The sequence below is a fragment of the Acomys minous genome (assembly GCF_964271855.1).
Source record: "Acomys minous genome assembly, chromosome: 16".
NCBI classification, from domain to species: domain Eukaryota; kingdom Metazoa; phylum Chordata; class Mammalia; order Rodentia; family Muridae; genus Acomys; species Acomys minous.
The window spans coordinates 83,697,383-83,718,949 of NC_140498.1; the positions used below are offsets into that span (position 1 = coordinate 83,697,383).

Here is a 21,567-nt window from a genome sequence, read left to right on the forward strand (position 1 = left end):
ATCCCTCGCTGGACCCCACACAGTTTAAAAACAAGAGACAGAAATGAGGCACTTGAGACTAACCTTGGTGATATCTGACTGGGGTTGAGAACGGGAGTGGGAGTGGGAGCGGGGACCGAGGAAGCAGATGGCCACTTGTCACCTTGGAGACAAATCTCTGGATGCATCTGCGGAGGACCCACCCTAAGTGCTGCTGGACCAGATAAAAGGAGAGGATGAGCTGGACCCTAACATTCACTCATCTGTCTCTGCTCCCTGACTATAGACTCTGCTCCCATTTCCTTTCTAAAGTCTTTTCTGTCATGTATGTATGTATGTATGTATGTATGTATGTATGTATGTATGTACAAAGCCAGGGGCCTGTGCACATGCCATGCAAGTGCTCTGATGTTAATACCCAGCCCCTGAGAACTTGAGACTTGAAGTTTCTATCAGAGCCTGGGAAAAACCACTGCTCAACAGCAGCTTGTTAAACAGTAAGTAGGCCCCAGAACAAGAGCCGACCTGACCAGCCTCCCATAGGCCTCACCCACTGACAGCTGCCCGTGGTCCGGTCCAGACTGGTATACAGATCTGCTCTGTGTTCGGCACGTGGAGGTCCTTTGGGATCAGGAAGAGTGTGGCTCAGTGATTGACAGGCACGCAGGTGCCCGTGTGTCTGTGTGCAGTCCTGGCCCAGCCCATGAGCTGGAGCAGCTCTCACTGCCATTGTCCCCTGAGAAACCACTGGCAGTGAAGATGCCTTTGACAGATCCCAGGTCCTGATGTTACCCTGGAGGGACAGCAAGGGACCCACCAGGGACTCTTTGATGGAGCCTGCTGAGTCCTCTTCCCTGGGGGCTCTGAGTTTTATATCTGGACAGGCTCCCTGTCCTGTCCAGCTGGGTCAAGGGCTCATATCTTGAGGATGCCTTCCCTCCTCTGTTCCTAAAATGTGTCTGTGTGTCACAAGAGCAGAAACCAAAGTTTTCCCATAGCCTGAGGGAGCCACCCTTTGACATCTAGGGAACATTCTAGCACGTGACTATGCAACCCCAGCTACGTTGGTATCACTCTTGTATATTAGGCTACTGTAGCAAAACTCTTGAAAACATTTATGGGCAGCTCGTGGGTGGATGCTCACATTTCCCCAGGGTAACACCGGAGTGGACTACCACGTCACGGTGACCAGGTATTCGGCTCCAGCAGGCAAAGCGATGACGCCAACACACACTCCCCACCAGCAGCGTGTGCACGTTCTGATTGCCCCACGTCCTTGCCAACACGTGTGATCATCATTTTACGAAGTCCTAGGTCACCAGGTCTTTGTGTAGGGCTTTCTTTGTGTAGGGCTTTCGGTCTCAAAGCTGTATCATGATCCCCGGTGGCTGTGTAGCTCTCCCCACAGGACTGAATTTCCAGATTGGGGTGGGGTGTAGGGGTGAGGGGCAAGAGGTTGTTGCTGAAGCCACAGGAACTTTTGATGTGGATAGGGTGTGATGGGGGAGGGGCTTTTTTTTTTTTTAAACAAACAATGGCCCTGTCCAATTTCTTCACTGATGTGATTCAGGCCTGGCACACAGCCTGTTTTGCATTGGGGGCTCAGCAGAGGCTGTGTTGGTGCTGGGAACTGAACCTAGGTCTTCTGCAAGAGCAGCCAGTGCTTTTAACCACCGAGCTCTCTCTCCAGCCATGTTTGATATGTGCTGTCTCCAAGCCTTAGGCTAGATTTTTCCCTTGTGGCCTGTCTCTCCCTGTATGCATGGCACCCCACAGGGCTGGTACATGACTGAAGCAGGCAAGATCTACCTCAAGCCAGATCCAGGCCTGGTAAACCCATTGGTAATGACCAGAACTGTTTTTTTTTTGGGGGGGGGTGAGGGGGATTGGAGACAGGGTTTCGCTGTGTAGCCCTGGCTGTCCTGGAACTAGCTCTGGAGACCAGGCTGGCTTTCAGACTCAGAGATCTGCTTGCCTCTGCCTCCTGAGTGCTGGGATTAAAGGCATGTGTCACCACCGACCTGCCAGAACTGTCTTTGAACCAACCTGAATTGTTGTTTGCTGTGATTCCTAGGGGAGGAGAAATTGGGTTTTTGCAATTTTTTAAAGTAGATTAATGATGGATTGCTTTATAAAATACCTGAGCTGAGCCGCTGGGAAAGGCCGGGAGAGGCTGGGAACAGTGTCCTGAAGATCTTGTGTGGTCCTGTGTGGAGACAGAGCCTGGGTGAGCCTCCATCTCTGTGATCTTTACAGGACAGAGACCTCCGGGCCTGCTGTGTGTGCCTGCGACAAACGGTCAGACTCCATGACGTGAAGTGGGTTGAGTGTCTTGTTACCCACACAGAGGGTCCCTCAGGTCCCTATTACTTCAGGTGGGGGCCTTGAGCAGCTTCCCTCTCCTCTTGTTTTTCTTTTGCGTGGAGTCTCTAGCATCTAGGGGTGTTTGGCTCCTGCTGGCTTTAGCTGAGAATCACCCCGGCCAACAAAGTACCCTCTAACCCCAGGGCCATCCATGTGTTCTCTCTCGTGTGGCTTGCTCAGAGCCTACCTCAGGCTCAAAGCATTTGGTTATCTGTTGCCCACCCAGTCCTACTCTGGAAAGCAGCTGGCTTATTCTCTAATGTACCCCGCACCCAGGTCACCCGTGGACACGCAGCACATGCCTCGTATTTGGGGTACAAGCAAATGATTGGAACACACAAGCTTTTGTTGTCCAGGACATGGAGGTTGCTCTAGTCTTTCTGTCTCTCAGGCACTTGAAGTGCATTCTGGGGGTCCCCAAGGCTTACAGAGTGGGACTGAGGTAGCGCATGGCTCCCCACAGAGGAGGAAACCCCAGTGTATCTGTTGGTGTTACTGTAATGAAAGACTGAGGCTCGACCTACCTCTGATGACACCACTCCATGCTGCTGAGCACTTGAGGGAAGCAGCCGTGGGCGGAGAGATGGGGGACAAAGTGAGGGGGACAAGAAGGCAAAGAAAGTCTGCCCCGCACAGCCTTTTCCCTAAGGCTTCGTGTTGGAGCTCAGTGATGACCCTCCCCACCTGGTTTTGTGCATGGGTGCTGGGGATCAAAGCCGGGGCGCCTTATACTTATGAAGCAAGCACTTTTCGCCAGAGCCATCTCCCCAACCTTCAGTTGGGAGCCAGTGTGTTCCAGAAGAGGGCCTTCAGTCTCCAGATCACACTATGTCAAAGGTGCCCACAAGGATGCCAGGCCCTCTGAGGGATCGTTTCCCACACTGGTGGATTATGGCTATCCAGAATTAGCCTGAGCTCTTTCCTCAGAGTCCTCTGAGGTCCTGCCAGGTGCCTAGCGCTGTCGAGAGTTCACGGATGCAGCGGGAGCATCGGCGGTGGGGGCGGTGGGGGCGGTGGGGGCGGTGGGGTTTATGGCCTGGCAAGGAGTCCTAAGCACAATACACAGGATGAATTCATTGACATAATCGGGAAAGCAAGGAGTGCCAAGGAAAAAACAAGAGTCAGCGAGGGAGCTCGGGGCTCAGGATGGGCTGGGTGGGCTTTCCTGAGCACAGGCACAGGCTCCCTGGAGGCCTTGCCTGAGGCTTCCTCCGCAAACAGTGAAGGAGGAATAACTTGTGCAGGCGCCCGGGTGAGTGTGTGAGCATTCGAGGTAGGGCGAGGCTGCTAGGCTGGGCTGATGGGGTGATTGAGGCAGTAGAAGGACACGGCACTAGAGATGCCACTGGGGCCAGACAAGAAAAGGCTCATAGGTCAGTGTTAACATGGTAAAATGTATACTTTTTAAATTAAAAACAAAAACAAAAACAAAAAACCAAACACATTTTGGTGGTGGCGGGGGTGGGCATACATATGCCAGAGCATGTGCAGAGGACAGAGGACAATTTGTTAGAGTCGGTTCTTTCCTTCTGACATGTGGGTCCCAGGGACCCCCAACTCTAGTCCTCAGGTGTGGGGATAAGCACCTTTACCCACTAAGACATCTCGCCAGGTATAATCTGAAAGGTGTTGGGCCCTGAGCGTCAGATAAGGGCCAGCCACACACACCCCACAGGCACTCCGCCTCCCCACACTGATCAACTGTGACACCCCAACCGCCTACTCTCAGAGGGGGGAACCTCCCACAACTCCATGGTTTTGAGTAAGACTCTGGCTGGTCTCCTATGTCCACAAAGAGCCAAGCAAGACCATCCGGGGGGAGCGTGCCCTGCCAGCTCTCCCGAGAGCCCTCTGGGTGTGGAAGGGAGCCAGTGTGTTCCAGAAGAGGGCCTGCAGGTACTTCTCCACACCTCTGGTGGCCTCTTGCACCTTGGGAATTCCTCTAGGGCAGACTTTCCAAATGGCTGGATATGATCTTTCTGATATGTGTTGTGACATCCCCGGGGTGTGTGGGCGATTGGCATTTAAAGCATGGTGTGTCTGTGTTTGTGTGTGTGTGTGTGTGTGTGTGTGTGTGTGTGTGTGTGTGTTGGTGGGGGTGCCAGAGAAATGGTGCAGAGGTTAAGAGGAGTGAGTGTGGGGGGTGGACAAGTGTGCGCTGATGCCTGAAGAGAGTGTTGGATCTCCTGGAAGCTGGAATTAGTTGTGAGCCACCTGATGTAGGCCCTAGGAACTAAATTCAGTCTCTTAACCACTGAGTCACCTCCCCAGCTGCTCCCCCCGCAAACAAACAAATAAATAGAAGTCTTAAACACTGTAAGATCTAGGTGTAATGATATCCCAGGACCCCTGTAATCCAAGCACTGGAGAGGTAGAAGCAGGAACATCAGGAGTTCAAGGCCATCCCCAGCCACATAGAAGGTTCAAGGCTAGCCTGGGCTACATGAGACCTCATCACATACAAAGAACCCAAAAACTACTCAAGAGGGACAGGGTGGAACATTGGACCAAAAAACAGTGCAGTTGGGGTGGCGGTCATTTTGTGCTGGGGAGGTTGCCCTAGGTGGCAAGCAGCATTTGGAAACTGGTATTCTGACTGCTGGGCCGAACAGGGGCTCCTAATTGCACAGATATGATCAAAAGTGCACACAGCTACCCGGGGGTGGAGGGGGGCTCCCCAGGCTGCGCCCCTCACCAATTTCTGAGAAATTGTATCCTATCTAACTTTACAGTTGATCCTTTTCATATTATGGGTGAATTTCTGTTTGGGTATACAACTTAAGGTCCAGCAAGATGGCTCAGTGGGTGAAGGCGCTCGCTGCCAAGCCTGATGGCCTGAGTTTGATCCCTGGGGCCCACATGGTAGAAGGGAGAGAGCCAACTCCTGCAAATCGTGCACACGTGTGCCCTGGCGTGTGCGAGCCCACACATACACCCGTATACACAGAATAAGTAACTGCAATGATTTAAAAAAAAAAAAGAAAGAAAGAAAAAGAAAACCTTTGTGGAGACATGCCAGCCTCGTCTGTTCTGGAACTTTGCACAGTAGGACTCACAGTCTGAGTGCTTCTTGCTTCTGCCTTTTCTCCCACAGTAGTACTACGCTGCAGCATTCCAGTCAGGCCCTTTCTATTTTTGAGACAGGGTTTTATGTAGCCCAGGCTATCCTTGAACTTACTATGTAGCTGAGGCTGACCTTGAACTCAGAATCCCTCTACCTCTGCTTCTGGAGGGTTGAGGTGAGAGGTGTGGGTCGCTGGGCTTGCTTTGTTCAGTGCCAGGGAGGGAACTGATTTAATACAGCAGCTCACACGCACGGAGTCATGAGCCCCCGTGGGGGCTTGTCCCATGTTGCCAAAGGCAGGTTAGGAATCTCCCAGCAGTTCTCCAGATGTTTCCTAGAGCCTCATTTTACAAACGCCCCTGTCATGGGTAGACACGGAGCCCTGCACGCTCTCACAGCTGGCCAGCCTTTGCTGGAACTCTCTCTTGGGACCTTTTCCTGGCACAGCCTGTTTTGTCTTTGTTTTGTACTCTTGCTATTGTGCAGCCAGGCTGGCCTCAGCAAGTCGGCCAACCTTCTGCCTCAGCTGCCTGAGTGCTAAGGTGACTGGCACTCAGTTCTTGATCCTTTTTAGTTTTCCAGTTTGTCTATTTTTGTCGTGGTGATAGCGATCGAACCCAGGACCTTGCACATGCTAGGCAAGCTCTCTGCCGCTGAGCTGCACCTTCAGCACTTGTGGACACTCTCTTTTATTGTATTTATACCATTGCTTATTTATTCTTTGAGAATCACAATATTCATACAATGTATTCCTATAAAATAGACTTGCTACTCCTCCCAGATCCCTCTACAGGCCATTCCTAACTTTATATCCATTTTTTTTGGAGGGGTCTTATTTTTGTTTTTCCTTTGAGACAGGATCTCACTACGCAGCTCTGGCTGGCCTCAAATTCACAAAGATCCTCCTGCCTTTGTTTCCTGGGTGATGGGAGTAAAAGTGTGCCCTACCACTTCCAGAGCTTTCTTTTTTCCTTTTCTTCTTTTCTTAGTAACCCACTCAGCTGGGCGTGGTGGTGCGTGCCTTTAATCCCAGCACTCGGGAGGCAGAGGCAGGTGGGTGGCTGTGAGTTCAAGGCCAGCTTGGTCTACAAAGCGAGTCCAGGACAGCCAAGGCTAACACAGAGAGACCCTGTCTCAAAAAACCAATAAATACGTAAATAAATAAATAAATAAATATAACCCACTCAATCCAATTACTGTGGCCCATATACACATAGGTAGGGGGCAGTTTTATACTATGTCCATTTAGCAAATAGTACTACATTCACCCCCGGGGCCTATGAGCTCTCGGCCATTGGTTGTCTGCCAGATTTATTGTACCAGGCATGTTTTTTCATCCTATAGAGAAGGCCTTAAGTTCATTCAGAAAGTGGCTGGTTATCCCCATAACATTCATGTCACTAATGCACCCCTGGGTATATCTTAGCAGGCTGGTGAGCTGCAGGGTAGCTCTTAGAGGTCAGAACTGGGCGAGACTGTTGGTGGATGCTTCTGCCCCAGCAATCTGCATAGCACCTTCCTGCACTGTGAAATCTGAGCAGAGGAAAGGAGGCTTCTGGGTTAGCACCAGCTTTATTTCTCCAAGTCCTGTGATCAAAGTGTGTGGTGTTGTCAGCAACAGGGTCTTACCGTTAAGTTCTGGGGCAACCAAGAGCAATGGTGACAACCTGTATTGTTTGTGATCACAGGTGACAGTGTGATCCCCGGGTCCTGTCTGGTCCAGTCACTGTTCCTTGCAACAACAACTCTCACTTAAACCTTCCAGTGGTCGGTGAGATGGGGACACTGTGCTTGGCCCATGGCAAGACCTCTTATGTCGCCAGGGTAAAGCGACTGTGACAGTCGCCGCCTGTCGCTACATCACCAGGGCCATGGTGTTGGCTAAGAAAGGGGAGTGCAGTACAGGGGGGGCAAGGTCTGGCATGTGGCACCCAGACACACCCCGCCTTCTGCTGCCAGTCTTCTGAAAGTCTCTCTGTGCCAGATGTTCAGGCTGTGGGCGACCAGCGGCCACAGCTGTAGGAAGGTGTGAGGGGCCTCTCCTCTCCTCTCTTAGGTGGGGGATTCATACTTTGCTTGAGTCCCAGGGGGGATAGACGAGACCCGGCGGTGGCTTCAGTGACTCCAGCCTTGTATGTAAGAACAAAGCCGGGCCCAGAGAGGCAAGGTAGGCCTGAGAAAGCGTGACCCGGTGTCTGCCCGCCTCGCAGTCCACCCCGACATGGGGCTGGACCTGACCTGCCAGCTCTGGCTTGACACCTCCTCTGGGGCCACCGCTTGTTGTTTCTGGCTGTTTGCGGACAGTGGGGTGGTTGTCCTCATCCTGGCAGGCCTAGTTCAGAGACAGTCGAAAGTGACGTAAGCTGCCTAGGACCTGGCTTTTGAACCTTGCTGTCTCTGAGAAGCTGGGGGTGGTGGCTCTTGGCTCGGGGGCAGAGGCCAGCGGTCAGGGGAATGGCCCACCTCTTTATTCTAGCCTTTGAGAAAATTGGCGGTTCTCTTCTGAGACAGAGTCTCATTCACCACATATCCCAGGCTGGCCTCAGAGTTAGCAGCTTTCTGCTTCAGCGGCCCAAGTGCAAGGTGACAGAACCAGGGCTGCCTGCATGCTAGGAGAGCACTGAGCCACACCTCTGGCCCTGCTTCCTTTTTTTCTGTCCCTCGCAGCTTGTCCCTGCCAAGAATCCAGCCCCGTCCCTCTCCCTGCTCTCTGAACAAGCCACACAGCTCTGGCTTCCCCTCAAGGCATAGAGCCTGAGTTACCACATTCCCCTGATTTGATAAAAGCTCCACAAGGCTGGAGGAGACAGTCTGCCTACTTCCCACTCCTGTCTGCCACTCCTGGAACCCCATCTGTCAAAAAGAGCTGCCCAGCCGGGCGTGGTGGCACACATCTTTAACCCCAGCACTCGGGAGGCAGAGGCAGGCAGATCGCTGTGAGTTCGAGGCCAGCCTGCTCTACAAAGCAGGTCCAGGACAGCCAAGGCTGTACAGAGAAACCCTGTCTCGGGGGAAAAAATGGGTAAAAGGATGAGAGAGTAAACGAATGAAAAAGTGAAAGGAAATGAATGAATGAATGAATGAATGAATGAATGACTTACTGGATGAGTGATTGACTCAATGAATGGAAGTGGAAATGCCACTGAGTCACATCCACCTAACCAGGGCTCCAGCCGTAGGAGCGCCTCCCCTGAGGAGCAGTGTCTTAGCCAGCGTTCTGTCCTGCTGTGAAGAGATGTCATGACCAAGACAACCCTTATAAAAGAAAGCATTTAACTGGGGGGGGGGGCTTGTTTACAGTTTTGGAGGCTTGGTCTATTATCCTCATGGCAGGGAGCATGGGAGCAAGTAAAATGGTGGTCTTGGTACCTTCCAGAGACAGACAGACAGACGGACCGACAGGCCATAGGGACACACCGATGAGGACACCCCTCCTCTGACGAAGACAATCCTTCCAAGCAGTTCACCCACTAGGGACTGAGCGTGCAAATCTACAGACCCTGTGGGGGCGGGTCCCGTTCAGATCACCACAGCCATCTTTCCGGATGAGCCTTGGAGGTCCTTGGCACAGGGTAGCCTCCAGGCAGCTGGTGCAGAGCCATAAAGTGGGCGAAGCCCCTCCTCAAGCTCTCCTTCTGTCTCCTCACAGAATGTCCGCATAGACCCCAGCAGCGTTGCCTTCGGGATGTGGAAGGAGATCCCCATCCCTTTCTACCTGTCCGTCCACTTCTTCGAGGTGGTCAACCCCAACGAGATCCTCCAGGGCGAGAAGCCAATAGTGCGGGAGCGTGGACCCTATGTCTACAGGTGAGGCCGGGCCGGCATGGGGGTGGAGCCGGGGCGGGTGGAGTGCTGATGTGCATCTATATGTGTCACCATGGAGGAGGCACAGAGGACCCAAGAGGGCACCAACTGGGCAAAATGGCTGCTATTTAGTCAGAAAAGTCAGACAAAGGTACAGAAGTAAAACCAGTTAACATGGCACCTCAGTGGGAGGTGGGCTGGAGAGATGGCTCAGTGGTTAAGAGTACTGTCTGCTCTTCTAAAGGACCCGGGTTCAATTCCCAGCCACCACATGGCAGCTCACAACTGTCTGTAATTCCAGTTCCAATGGCTCTGACACCCTCACGCTAAAATAAAATAAAATAAAATAAATTATTAAAAAAAAAATAAGTGAGCCACGGGCTGGGCGTGATGGTGGCGCACACCTTTAATCCCAGCACTCAGGAGGCAGAGGCAGGTGGATGGCTGTGAGTTCGAGGCCAGCCTGGTCTACAAAGTGAGTCCAGGACAGCCGAGGCTATGCAGAAAATCCCTGTTGGGGGGGGGGGGGGGAAGTGAGCCTCAAGCAAGCAGGGAGGTGACTAAGAATGGAGGGAGCTTGTGTCTTAGTTGACATGGCCTGTGTGGACCTGTGTGAGGAGACAGGAGAACTTGGGACTATGGGTTAAGCAGTGCAAAGGTCCTGAGGCATGAGCACTGGCAAACAGCGAGGACACCAGCTTATGGTACAGTTCCCCCGGGGCAGAGAGGTGCAGGGCCTGGGGCTTGCCTGCTAGCCAGCTACCCTCCTTGGTTTCTTGTGGATGCTGTGGAAGGACAAAACTTGAGCCTCCAGAGGTAGAGAGACTCATTCAGCGGTGCCGGCCCCAATGCTGGCCTCTCATGGTTAAAACTGAGAACTCTGGGAGTGGCTGCCTAGTCATCCATCCTTGGACGGGCAGTTTCCTTTTTTTTTTTTTTTTTTTCTCCACATGCCCGTTTCCTCGTCTGTGAGATGGAGATCATAGTCCCCACTGTGGGTGGGTTCAGGGACCAGATGAGATGGTTAGTTTGCACTCTTAGCACAGTGCCTTGCACGCTCACGGTCAGTTAGCGCTGGCTGTGTGGACATCTGCTTGGTGCTGGTGGTCGAGCGGGAGGGAGATGTGGGAATGCGGAGTTCTTTCTGGAGGGGTTCAGAGAGCGGTGTGGCTGGTGAGGGGGAGCAGGGACGGGCCGGCTGGTGGTGGCAGTGGGATGGGCTACACAGAGGAGGGTATAGACGAGAGGCAGCAAGCTTGCTTGGTTGGCCTTGATGCTGTTGGGTATCAGTGCACCAACACTTTGAGGTCCCTGACTCCCAGGGTGTGCTGGCAGCTGATGGGAGCATCCATGTGGCCTCTCCCAGACCCAGCTGATTCAATGTCTCTCTACAGGGAGTACAGACAAAAGATCAACATCACTTTCAACGACAATGACACTGTGTCCTTCCAGGAGCACCGCAGCCTCTACTTCCAGCCAGACAGGTCCCAGGGCTCAGAGAGTGACTACATTGTACTGCCTAACATGCTGGTCCTGGTGAGGCTGTGGCCCTGTGTCGACCCTCTGCCAACCCCACTTCCTCCCCTGCTTAGCCTCCAGGGATCCCTGAGCAAGAGCCAGCTCAGCCCCACTGTCTCCATAGTGACCACCCCATTTTCCTCATTGCTTTACTTCCCTGGGAGCTCTACTGTTGTCCCTGGGGAAGCCTGAAGGTTAGCGTCACTGGGGGGCCAGTGTGGCTGGGTCACTCCATCTGGGCAGGCGGGAGTCAGGAAGAGCAGGCATTTATGGAACACACTGTGATGGAGTTGCTGAGTCAATGCCCTGGTGCATCCTGGGACTCAACTCAAAGCAGGCCCAGCGGTCCAGAGGAGGAAGCAAGAGGGAGGAGAATCTCTGTGAGTTCGAGGCCAGCCTGGCCTACAAAGCGAGTCCAGGACAGCCAAGGCTACACAGAGAAACCGTGTCTCAAAACAAACAAACAAGGCAGGGTTGGATCCCATGGTCAGACACCATAGTTCTGGCTGGAAGTTTGAAGACTGGGTGCAAGGTGGTGATGGTAGGGACAGCTAAGACCTGATGTCCCCAGGTAGGCACGGCCATTCCCAGTGAAACTAACTTTTAAGATTGAAAATGTGAACTTTGTGTGATTTTTCATATTTTTTAGAAGATTCTTTTGATTCCCTCACCCCCACCCCCAGCCATAGGAAACTGGAAAACACCAGCTTTCACGTAGGTGACAAACAGAGAGAGGTGCTGGTTTGGCTTTGCCCCTCAGCCAACCCCACATTCATTTTCAGAGGAGCAATGGGGCTAGAGGGAGAAATTTTGTTTTTATTTTTATTCATTATATTATTTATCACCACCACCACCACCACCACCATCATCATCATCATCATCATTTTGAGACAAAGTCACTATGTAACCCTGGCTGTCCTGCAATGTAAACCAGGCTGGCCTTGCCCTCACAGAAATCTGCCTGCCTCTGCCTCCCAAACGCTGGGACCAAAGGTGTGTTTGCATCACTACATTTGGCACATTTTTTGATATTAAAAACCAACAGCGATCTGTGCTGGGCCAGCAAGACAGACTCAGTAAGTAAAAGGTACCTGTCACTAAGCCGAAGGATCTGAGTTTAATCTCCAGGACCCACGTGACTCCCACAAGTTGTCCTTTGACCTCCATACATATGCTATGGCACCCCTCAATAAATACAATAAAAACCCATGTTGATTCCTAATAGTGAAGGAAACCTGTAAGTGGGGGTGGGGGTGGGGGTGGGGGGCATCACGTGCTCACTGGAAATAACCCAGAAATACCAACCACGCGTTGCCCTGCCAGCAGGAGATTACTATTGGTTGAGCAGCCGTTGGGGAAAAACCAAGTGCCCAGATGCTCGATGCAGAGGAAAAGCAAACACAAAAACTGTAAACTCAGCTGCTCTCAGGGCGAGAGGGGGGGGGTGGGTGGCGAGGAATTTGACCCTGGGTGGCGGGGGGGGGGGGGGGACGGGGACTGGGTGTTCTATCTCAGTGTTGAGGCAAGGAGGAGACATGAGAAGGTGGGGTGAAGCGGCTGAGGCAGGAGGATGCCGAGTTCCAAGTCAAGCTGGACTACATACTGAGACCTTGTGTTTAAAAAAAAAAAAAAAAAAGCATGGAAGAAACCGGGAGCGGTGGCGCACTCCTTCAATCCCAGCACTCGGGAGGCAGAGGCAGGTGGATCGCTGTGAGTTCGAGGCCAGCCTGGTCTGCAAAGCGAGTCTAGGACAGCCAAGATAACATAGAGAAACACTGTCTTGAAACCCACTTCCACCCCACCCTGAAAAAAAAAAAAACTATGGAAGAGGAGGCTGCAAGGAGCTGTGGAGGCTTCCTCAGTATGCTGTGTTTCTGGGCTCATGTTACTCAGAGGGTGGAGTTCACATCCTAGTTATAAACAGGGCCCCCAGATCTTTGCTGGCCCTCTTCTTTGGTAGGCCTGCCCTTAACCTTGGCTGGGGGTGAAGGACGGAATGGGGAACCTCTTTCTCCGTGGCCCAGCTCTGCAGGGTGTCTCCTGGTGGGTCCCTGGTTCCTTTCAGGCCTCTGGTGTGGCTCTGCAGCCACAGCGGCTGAGGAAGGGTTCTGTCATGTCAGGACTGAGTTTCCTGCCTGCCTCTGAGTCCATGTGGACTTTGCTTAGTCTGAACCTTCTTGCGTGTTTGCAAGGGTACATGTTGCCCTGGCAACAAGGACCAGGAAAAGGTCTATACTGAGGGCCTGAGCTGTTTGCCTGAGGTTGCGAGGGGTGGGGGGAGTGTCCCACTGTGTCCGTCACCCTAACGCCATGTCTTTGGCTTTCCAGGGGGCTGCAATAATGATGGAGAACAAGCCTTCAACCGTGAAGCTGATGATGACCCTGGGCCTGGCCACCATGGGCCAGCGTGCCTTTTTGAACCGCACGGTTGGCGAGATCCTGTGGGGCTATGAAGATCCCTTTATTAATTTTCTCAACAAATACCTCCCAGGCATGTTACCCATCAAGGGCAAGTTCGGCCTGTTTGCTGAGGTAGGTGGCTTCCATCCACTCGGAGAACTGGGTGTCAGTCAAAGATCCTGACTCAGACCAGCTTAAGCAAAATTGGGAAAGTATTAGCTTATATAGCAGGAGACGCCAGGCTTGTATTCAGGTGCGGCTTGACTTAGTTCAGGTGTTGGGGTGGGGTGACTGGGGTTTAGCTTAGAAAGTTGCAGGCTTTGCTGGAGGAGGAGAACTGGATCCTAGCGACACATACCTCAAGTGTCCTCATCTGTGCTTCTCACAGGTGCTCGCTTACTCTCAGTCTTGACCTTTGCTCACCTGAGCTAAGATCTGATCCCTTGCCAGACAGTGATGACACATGCTTTTAATCCCAGCACTCGAGTGGCAGGCAGATCTCTCTGACTTCGAGGCCAGTCTGATTTACAGAGCGAGTTCCAGGACAGCCAAGGCTACACAGAGAAACCCTGTCTCGAACGCCGCCCCCACCACCCAAAAAGATTACTGACCCTTGACCCCTTGCTCACGGTGGGGTCTACTGATGGAGTGGGCTTGCAGTGAGGGCCAGAGGCATGGCACAGTGTCACCCACTCCTCCAGCACCTGTTGTACTAAGCTCAGACGAAATCTACTGCTCAGTGATTAAGAGCACTGGCTACTCTTCAAGAGGGCCCAGGTTCAGTTCCCAGCGCCCACATGGTGGCGCACAACCATCTCTAACTCCAATTCCAGGGGATCTGATGCCCTCTTCTGGCTTGCTCAGGCACTGCATGCACATGGTGCACAGACAAACACACACGCAAAAGACTCATGCACATAAAATAAAAACACACACCCTCTTTGTGGAGAGCAGAGTGTGGGTAAACCACCGGTTCTCCCAGTGACCAGGTAAGGGCCCCGTGGAATGAACATGTAACAAGATGGACCAAGGGCAGGATCAGGAACCCAGGGTAAAGCCCAGTTTCTGTGCCTGCCCTTCCCAGGAGCCTCCTCTACGGACTCCCAATCTCTCTCTCTCCTCACAGCTGAGGTACGGGCTCCCAGACGTTCTGCCATTGACAGAGCTGTTGATTCTGTCACCTCTGACCCATTCAACCCCTCAATGGCCCTGCCACTGAGCTTCTAGAACCTTCTTCCATGGCACTCTTTCTCCTGGGGAATTTGCATTAAATGATTTCTTTCTTCTTGTTTTGTTTTTGTTTTCTTTGAAATGGGGGTGGGGGAGCATCTCTCTCTCTCTCTGGCTGTTTTATAATTCACTCTGAGGACCAGGCTGGCCTCCAACTCACAGAGATCCACCTGCCTCTGCCTCCCAAGTGCTGGGATTAAGGGTGTGTGCCACTGTGCCCCCACTTAAATGCCTTTTTTTTTTTTAAATTAGCTGCTGGGCCTGATGGCATAGGCTTGTCATATCTGTTCATGGGCGTATGAGGCAAGAGGATGGCAAGTTCAAAACCAGCCTGGACAACTTAGTGGGATCCTGTCTCAAAAATGTGAAGTGAAAAAGAAGACTGAGGGTTTTGCTCCTTGTATGAGCACTTGGCCAGCCTGTGCAAGGCCCTGGGTTCTAGTCCCCCATTATTGAGGCAGTATTGAGGGGGATCTGGTGTCATGCCCCCAACTCCAGGACTAAGGTCCCTGTTTCCTGCCTGTCTGCAGATGAACGACACAAATTCTGAGGTCTTCACTGTCTTCACTGGCGTTCAGAACTTCAGCAGGATCCACTTGGTGGACAAATGGAACGGGCAGAGCAAGGTAAGCAGGAGGGGAGACCGCAGCAGGGGACTAGACTGGGACAAGGCGTGGTGGGCGGCAGGCACTTTGGAGAGGGTGTGGGGTCACCCGAGGACTTCACGGGTCCTTGTCCTTGGAATGCTTCTGCTGGGAACGCATCACTCTTCTGTTCCTGAGCGTTCATTTACAAGGCAGACAGGAAGACATTCCCATAAAGATAGACAATGGAGGCCCAGAACCTTCCCTAGGCCTACCCGGAAACCCCCGGCACTGCTCGAGGGACCCCGCTTCCTGGCCATTTACCCACCACCACGCCTCTGTGTATACCCAGAGAAATGTCTTTTCCTTCCTTCTTTGAGCACACAGAAATCCTGTCATGTGCTGTTTTTCAGCTCGCTCTCCTCCTTAGGGCATCTTCACTTCACGTACATTGTGGTTTGGTTTTGTTATGGTGGTCAGGCACTGAAGACGGAGCCCAGGCCGTGTGCATCCTTGACAAGGGCGTTGCCACTGAGCCACACTTCTGCCCCTCACTGGGGGGAGGATTCTAGGCAAGCCTTACCCTGCTGAGCTATCTCACCGTCCCTACTCTTTTTCTTCTTAAATTTTTACTTTGAAATAAGGTCTCATTGTGTATCCACCCCCTACCCCCCCTTCCCCCCACCCCCCTCCCCCCACCCCCCATAACCTCCACTCCCACTGGCTTCAAACTTTCAATCCCCCTGTCTCTGTTACCTCCCGAGTGTTTACATATTAAATGTGTTAACACACACACACACACACACACACACACACACACACACAGCCAACAGCCAATCCTAGTGGGCGCTGGTCACATTAAGCAGACCCTTTCTTTCTTTTATTTCTACTTTTATTTTATTTTACGTCCGTTGGTGTTTTGCTTGCGTGTATGTACGTGTGAGGGTCTTGGATCCCCTGAAACTAGAATTACAGACAATCGTGGGTGCTGGGAATCGAACCCGGGTCCTCTGGACGTGCTCTTAACCACTGAGCCATCTCTCCAGCCCCTAACCAGCTCCTTTCTGATATAAGAGACCTGATTGAAAGAGCTATCCCTGCAGAGGGCAGTGCAAAGTGCATGGTTTATTCTTTTGTTTTTGAGACCAGGTCTTACTGCGTAGCCCTGGCTAGCCTGGGAACTCACTATGTAGACCAGGCTGGCCTCAAACTCACAAGAGACCCACCTGCCTCTGCCTCTCAAGTGCTGGAATTTAGGGGGTGTGCCGCCATGCCTGGCTTGAGCCCTAGTCTCCCCTACTAGAGGCAAGTACTCAGATGGTCCTCAGCTGTTTCTACTGTCACTTTAATAGCTCCCCTGGCATTTCCCAGCTTCCCTTGTTTTGGGTGCCTGTGTTGACTTCTGCTAGGGAAGGGAGCAGGGACATGTAGGCAATGGACCCATTGTACAGATGATTTAACCGAGTCTCCAATAATGCTGTGTTCAGGCCCCACTGTGGGGAGCAGGAAGCTGGGCCAGATGCTCTGTCTACAAGGCTTACAAGGTTGAGTATGGCAGTGTCTGCACTGGGGCGTGTATTTGGTACAGGCCTTGGCTGTCCCTCAAGGCTACATCTTCGTTTGTTTGTTTGTTTGTTTGTTTGTTTTTCGAGACAAGGTTTCTCTGTGTAGCCTTGGGTGTAGCCTTGGCTGTCCTGGACTCACTTTGTAGACCAGGCTGGCCTCGAACTCACAGTGCCCAGCTCAAGACTATGTCTTATCCTGTCCTCCTTCCCGCAGATCAACTATTGGCATTCGGAGCAGTGCAACATGATCAATGGGACTTCCGGACAGATGTGGGCACCATTCATGACACCCGAATCCTCGTTAGAATTCTTCAGCCCGGAAGCCTGCAGGTAACACTTGTTAACTGCCTCCTGGGGACTCCCTGCCTCCTAAACAGTTAACTCTGCTTCTGAGATGGTTGAGGGTCCACTCAGGTAGCCCCTGGGGGTGTGCACTCAAAGTGTCTGGCCCTCCCTGTGCTATGGCTCAACTGTTTTTCTTGTCACCGTGACAAAATACCAGACAGAGGTGACTTGAGGGAGAAAAAAAAATTATTTTGGATTTCAGTCCTAGAGGATTTACATCTTAAAGGTTCTACAAGCTCCCCCAAACAGCGCCCCCACCCCTGCACCGGCTTGTGTCCAAGACTTCAAGCATGTAGCCTGACTGCCTTGACTTGCTCATGGGGCTCCACAGGCTGATGCAGAGGCCAGAGTGGCTGCAGCTGGTGGCTCAGCCATGGTGGTGATGCTGAGAGGGTGAGGGTAGGAAAGGGTAAAGGTCTCAGGTGAGCTGTGAAGGGAAGCTGGTGGGATGGACCTTTGACTGCCAGGTGCAGTTCCCTTTCCAATCTATTCTTCTCCAGTTTCCCTGCCTCAGAGAGGTGTGCTTGGGGCCTTTGAGTTTGGGCTACACCATCTCAGGGCCCTGACTGTGGCCTAGGAACACATGGCGGGTCTTCTGGGACCCATTCCCAAATGGTGCCCTGGCCCGTGTTCCATTGTGGCCGCTCTGGAGATAACCCTGGCTTGGGAACTCACTGGGTTGACCCTTGATCCCTCTGCCTCTCTGACTAACACAGGCAACCATACTCCATTCGTTGCCAGATGTGAACACAGTAGCGACGGGTGGACAAAGTCTGTGTGCTTTGGTGGCTTGCGTCCCATTGGGGACTTTTAAAAGCAGAACTTCGTTATTCTTTAAATTTTATTTATTTAACTAATTTTTAAAAAAACTTTTTGGGACAGGGTTTCTCTGGGTAGCCTTGGCTGCCCTGGACTTGCTTTGTAGACCAGGCTGGCCTCGAACACACATAGATCCATCTGCCTCGGCCTCCCGAGTGCTGGGATTAAAGACGTGAGCCACCACCGCCCGGCTTGACTGTCTCTTGTTTTGTTTTGTTTTGAGATGAGACCTCACTGTGTAGTCTGGAGGCTGGAACTCACAAAGATCTTCCTGCTTCTGCTGCTAGAGTCCTAGGATGAAAGACCTGGAAAACCATCCAGCCTGGCGGACTCCTGTGAGAGCAGGCTGCAAGCCAGGTCCCCCTTTCCTTCAGTCCTTCACAAGGTGTTCTCCAAAAACAAAGGCCTCTTCTTAACAGTCTCAGGGAATTTAAGATCCTCTGATAAGATCCTCTGAGCCGGCCTTCAAGCCGGCTGCCGCTTAAAGTAGAAAACAAACCATGCTTACACTTACCCATCCTTATGGGTGGGTGGGTGGGGGGGATCAAAGCAGGAACCCCAGACAGCTAGTTAATTCACTTACAAGAGCAAAGGGTCAAACTGAATGCACTCATGCCTAGGGCGCAAGGGTTGTCTCCATACTTACACGGTCCATTACCGAAACCTAGGGAATGGCGCCTCCCCGAGAGTGGGCGGAGTCTTCCCACATCAACAAGACTGATCTAGACAGTTCCCCCGCCCCTCCCCCCCCCACACTGAGGGTCTCTTCACAGGAGATTCTAGATACGTCAAATTGACAATTTAAACCTTTCCATCACAAGCTGTGAAAATTATATTTTCTGAGAAGAGCTTTCGTTTAGTGTTAATCTAGGTGTCAGCCGGGTGTGGTGGCACACGCCTTTAGTCCTAGCATTCAAGGCATAGGCAAATGGATCCCTGGGAGTCTGAGGCCAGCCTGGTCTACATAGCCAGTCCCAGGCTAGCCAGGGTTACACAGAGAGACTATAAAGAAAAGAAAGGAGTCAGGTGTGGTGATGCAGGCCTTTAATGCCAGCACTTGGGAGGCAGAGACAGGCAGATCTCTGTGAGTTCAAGGCCAGCCTGGTTTACAAAGAGAGTCTAGGACAGCCAGGGCTACACAGAGAAACCCTATCTCTCAAAAAAAAGAAAACGGAGAGAGAAAGAGAGAGAGAGAGAGAGAGAGAGAGAGAGAGAGAGAGAGAGAGAGATGTGGTTCATCTCATTTGGACTCTTTCTTGGTTCTATTTGTTTGTTTGTGGAGTTTGTTTTGTTTTGTTTTGTTTTGTTTTTGAAGCAGGGTTTCTCTTGTAGCCTTGGCTATCCTGGACGCCTTTTGTAGACCAGGCTGGCCTCACAGCCATCCACCTGCCTTTGCCTCCTGGTGCTGGGATTAAAGGTGTGTGCCACCACCGCCTGGCATGGGTGAGGGAAGTTATGGATAGCGTCTCATTACAACTTGACAGTGGGGCCATGGAGATCCACAGGCAACCATTGCCCAAAGCCCTGGTTTCCACAGTCCTATCCAGAGAGCACCACATTTTGTTGTAAGGGGACAGGGGCGCTGTAAACTTCTAACTATCTAGATGAACACATTTAACACAGCAGGACACTGTGCAAGTGCTGGCTTTCTTTATTGTTTGGGAAACAAGGAGAAAATTTACCAGGTCGACAGTACACGTGCAACTTTGCCTCAAATATTATTTGGTTTTTTGTTTGTTTTATTTTAATTAAAAAAAATTTTTTTTTGAGGGCTGGAGAGATGGCACAGAGGTTAAGAGCACTGCCTGCTCTTCCAAAGGTCCTGAGTTCAATTCCCAGCAGCCACATGGTGATTCACAACCATCTATAACGAGATCTGTTGCCTTCTTGTGGCGGGCAGGCTCCCATGTGGGCAGAATACTGTATAAATAATAAATAAATCTTTTTTAAAAAATGTTTTTGAAACAGGGTCTCATCTCATCCAGGCTGGCCTTGAACATGCTGTGTAGCCAAGAATGACCTTGGCTTCCTGATCCTGCTGCCTCCACCACCTGATTGCTTGTCTTTCATCACCACACCACATTTATACAACGCCAGAAGGGAGGTTAACCCAGGACCCAGGGCCTAGGGCAGTTTTCAACCTTCCTAATGCGGCCACCCTTTACTACAGTTCCTCATGTTGTGGTTACCCCAACCTTAAAATTATTTTCATGGCTACTTCATAAGTGTAATTTTGCTACTGTTATGAATCATAATGCAAATACTAGTGCCTTCCGATGGTCTTTTTGGGGGGGATCGGTCGCAACCCACAGGTTGAAAATTGCTGGCTTAGGGCATGCCTGGCTGGGTTGAGTTATGGGTTTTTGTTTGTTTGTTTGTGTTTTGGGGTTTTGTTTTTCTTTCTTTCTTTCTTTCTTTCTTTCTTTCTTTCTTTCTTTCTTTCTTTCTTTTTAGTTCTGGTTTTAAATCTGCCTAGCTGTGGGGATGGACTGGTGGGTGGGGAGCCGAGGGACCAGTGAAGTTTCCTCTGGCCACAGGTGGCTAGTGTCCCAGCAGTTCCCATGGTTTCCTCTGCAGGGCTGCCCCAGTCTCTGTAGTTATGGAACAGTTCTCACCCTGCCTGTCCCCCCCCGCTGCAGGTCCATGAAGCTCATCTACCAGGATTCAAGGGTATTTGAAGGCATCCCAACTTATCGCTTCATAGCCCCCAAAACTTTGTTTGCCAATGGGTCCGTCTACCCACCCAACGAAGGCTTCTGCCCATGCCTGGAGTCCGGCATTCAGAATGTGAGCACCTGCCGTTTCGGTGAGTGTCCTGTGCGTGCTCCTCGCCTCCGGGCCGAGGTGAGAGGGTGGTACCTGGATTGTATCTGCTGCCAGCTCGCTGTCCCATTAATCTCTGGTCTCTGCACTCCGGATGATCTCAGTGTTACAGATAGGGAGCTAAAGCTAAGTGGAAGAGATAACGCCGCCTTGATAAATGTCCCACCAGCACGCCACTCCGCTCCGAAGTCCGAAGGGTCCTGCCCTGAGGTTAAGATTCCCACAGTGGGCCCTGATTCTTGGCTATGGAAAGGAGTCTGCCCCTGCCCCCTTCCTGTTTCTGGAGGCACCACATTCCTTGGCTCGTAGTCCCTTCCTTTTTACCCTAGCATCCAGTTTGAGATTGGGTAGCTTGAGACTGGTGGCTTCTCACGTGCATTCTCCCTGCCACTGCCTTGTGAGTACCCATATGGGTAGGCATGCACCCCAACACCAGATCTCCTCCAAACACTTCTTTCTTTTTTCTTTAATTTTTTTTGTTTTGTTTGTTTGTTTGTTTTGTTTTGTTTTTCAAGACAGGGTTTCTCTCTGTAGCCTTGGCTGTCCTGAACTCACTTTGTAGACCAGGCTCAGGCTGGCCTCAGACTCACAGCGATCCACCTGCCTCTGCCTCCAAAACACTTCATTCTATGATCTCCTCTTTCCAACTCTTACAGTTTTCAGAGGCCCCAGAGATGACGGGATGGGACCCACGGGGAAACTAAGGAATCTGTATAAGAGCTGGTCTGTAGCCTGGGTCCTTTGCCCGATGAGGTGGGTGGGTGGGGGAACATCTCCTGGGGCCTTTTCACCTGCTGGGGAGCAAGGGCTTAGCAGAGTCCACCCTTCATTCAAGCTGGCAGCTCTGCTGTGGTGTGGAACTCTCCTTTTTCACCCGAGTCTGGTGTCAGTCTTGGCGCTGGCTGTGTCCCCTTGGCACCAGCTCTGAGTTCTAACCCTGCGGTGCCCCACCTCTGTTACTCAATTTGGATACTTGGGTATCACACCATGCCGCACCCCTCACCCCTCACCTGGTGATCAGGCCCAGGCAGCTCCAGGTACCTCCTACACCTCCCAGGGCAGCCTTTCGTTT

The 21,567-nt window shown here is 51.9% G+C and overlaps 1 protein-coding gene across 3 annotated transcripts in view; it reads left to right on the top strand.

Moving 5' to 3' along the window:
- SCARB1 (scavenger receptor class B member 1) overlaps positions 1-21,567 on the top strand; it is a 68,787-nt gene that overhangs the window by 29,075 nt on the left and 18,145 nt on the right. For all 3 annotated transcript variants that reach the window (XM_084762982.1, XM_084762981.1, XM_084762980.1), the window contains exons 2-7: positions 9,057-9,214; positions 10,606-10,747; positions 13,058-13,261; positions 14,890-14,985; positions 16,723-16,838; positions 20,312-20,478. In XM_084762982.1, coding sequence (XP_084619108.1) covers positions 9,057-9,214; positions 10,606-10,747; positions 13,058-13,261; positions 14,890-14,985; positions 16,723-16,838; positions 20,312-20,478 — 883 coding nt within the window. The remainder of the gene's footprint in view (positions 1-9,056; positions 9,215-10,605; positions 10,748-13,057; positions 13,262-14,889; positions 14,986-16,722; positions 16,839-20,311; positions 20,479-21,567) is intronic.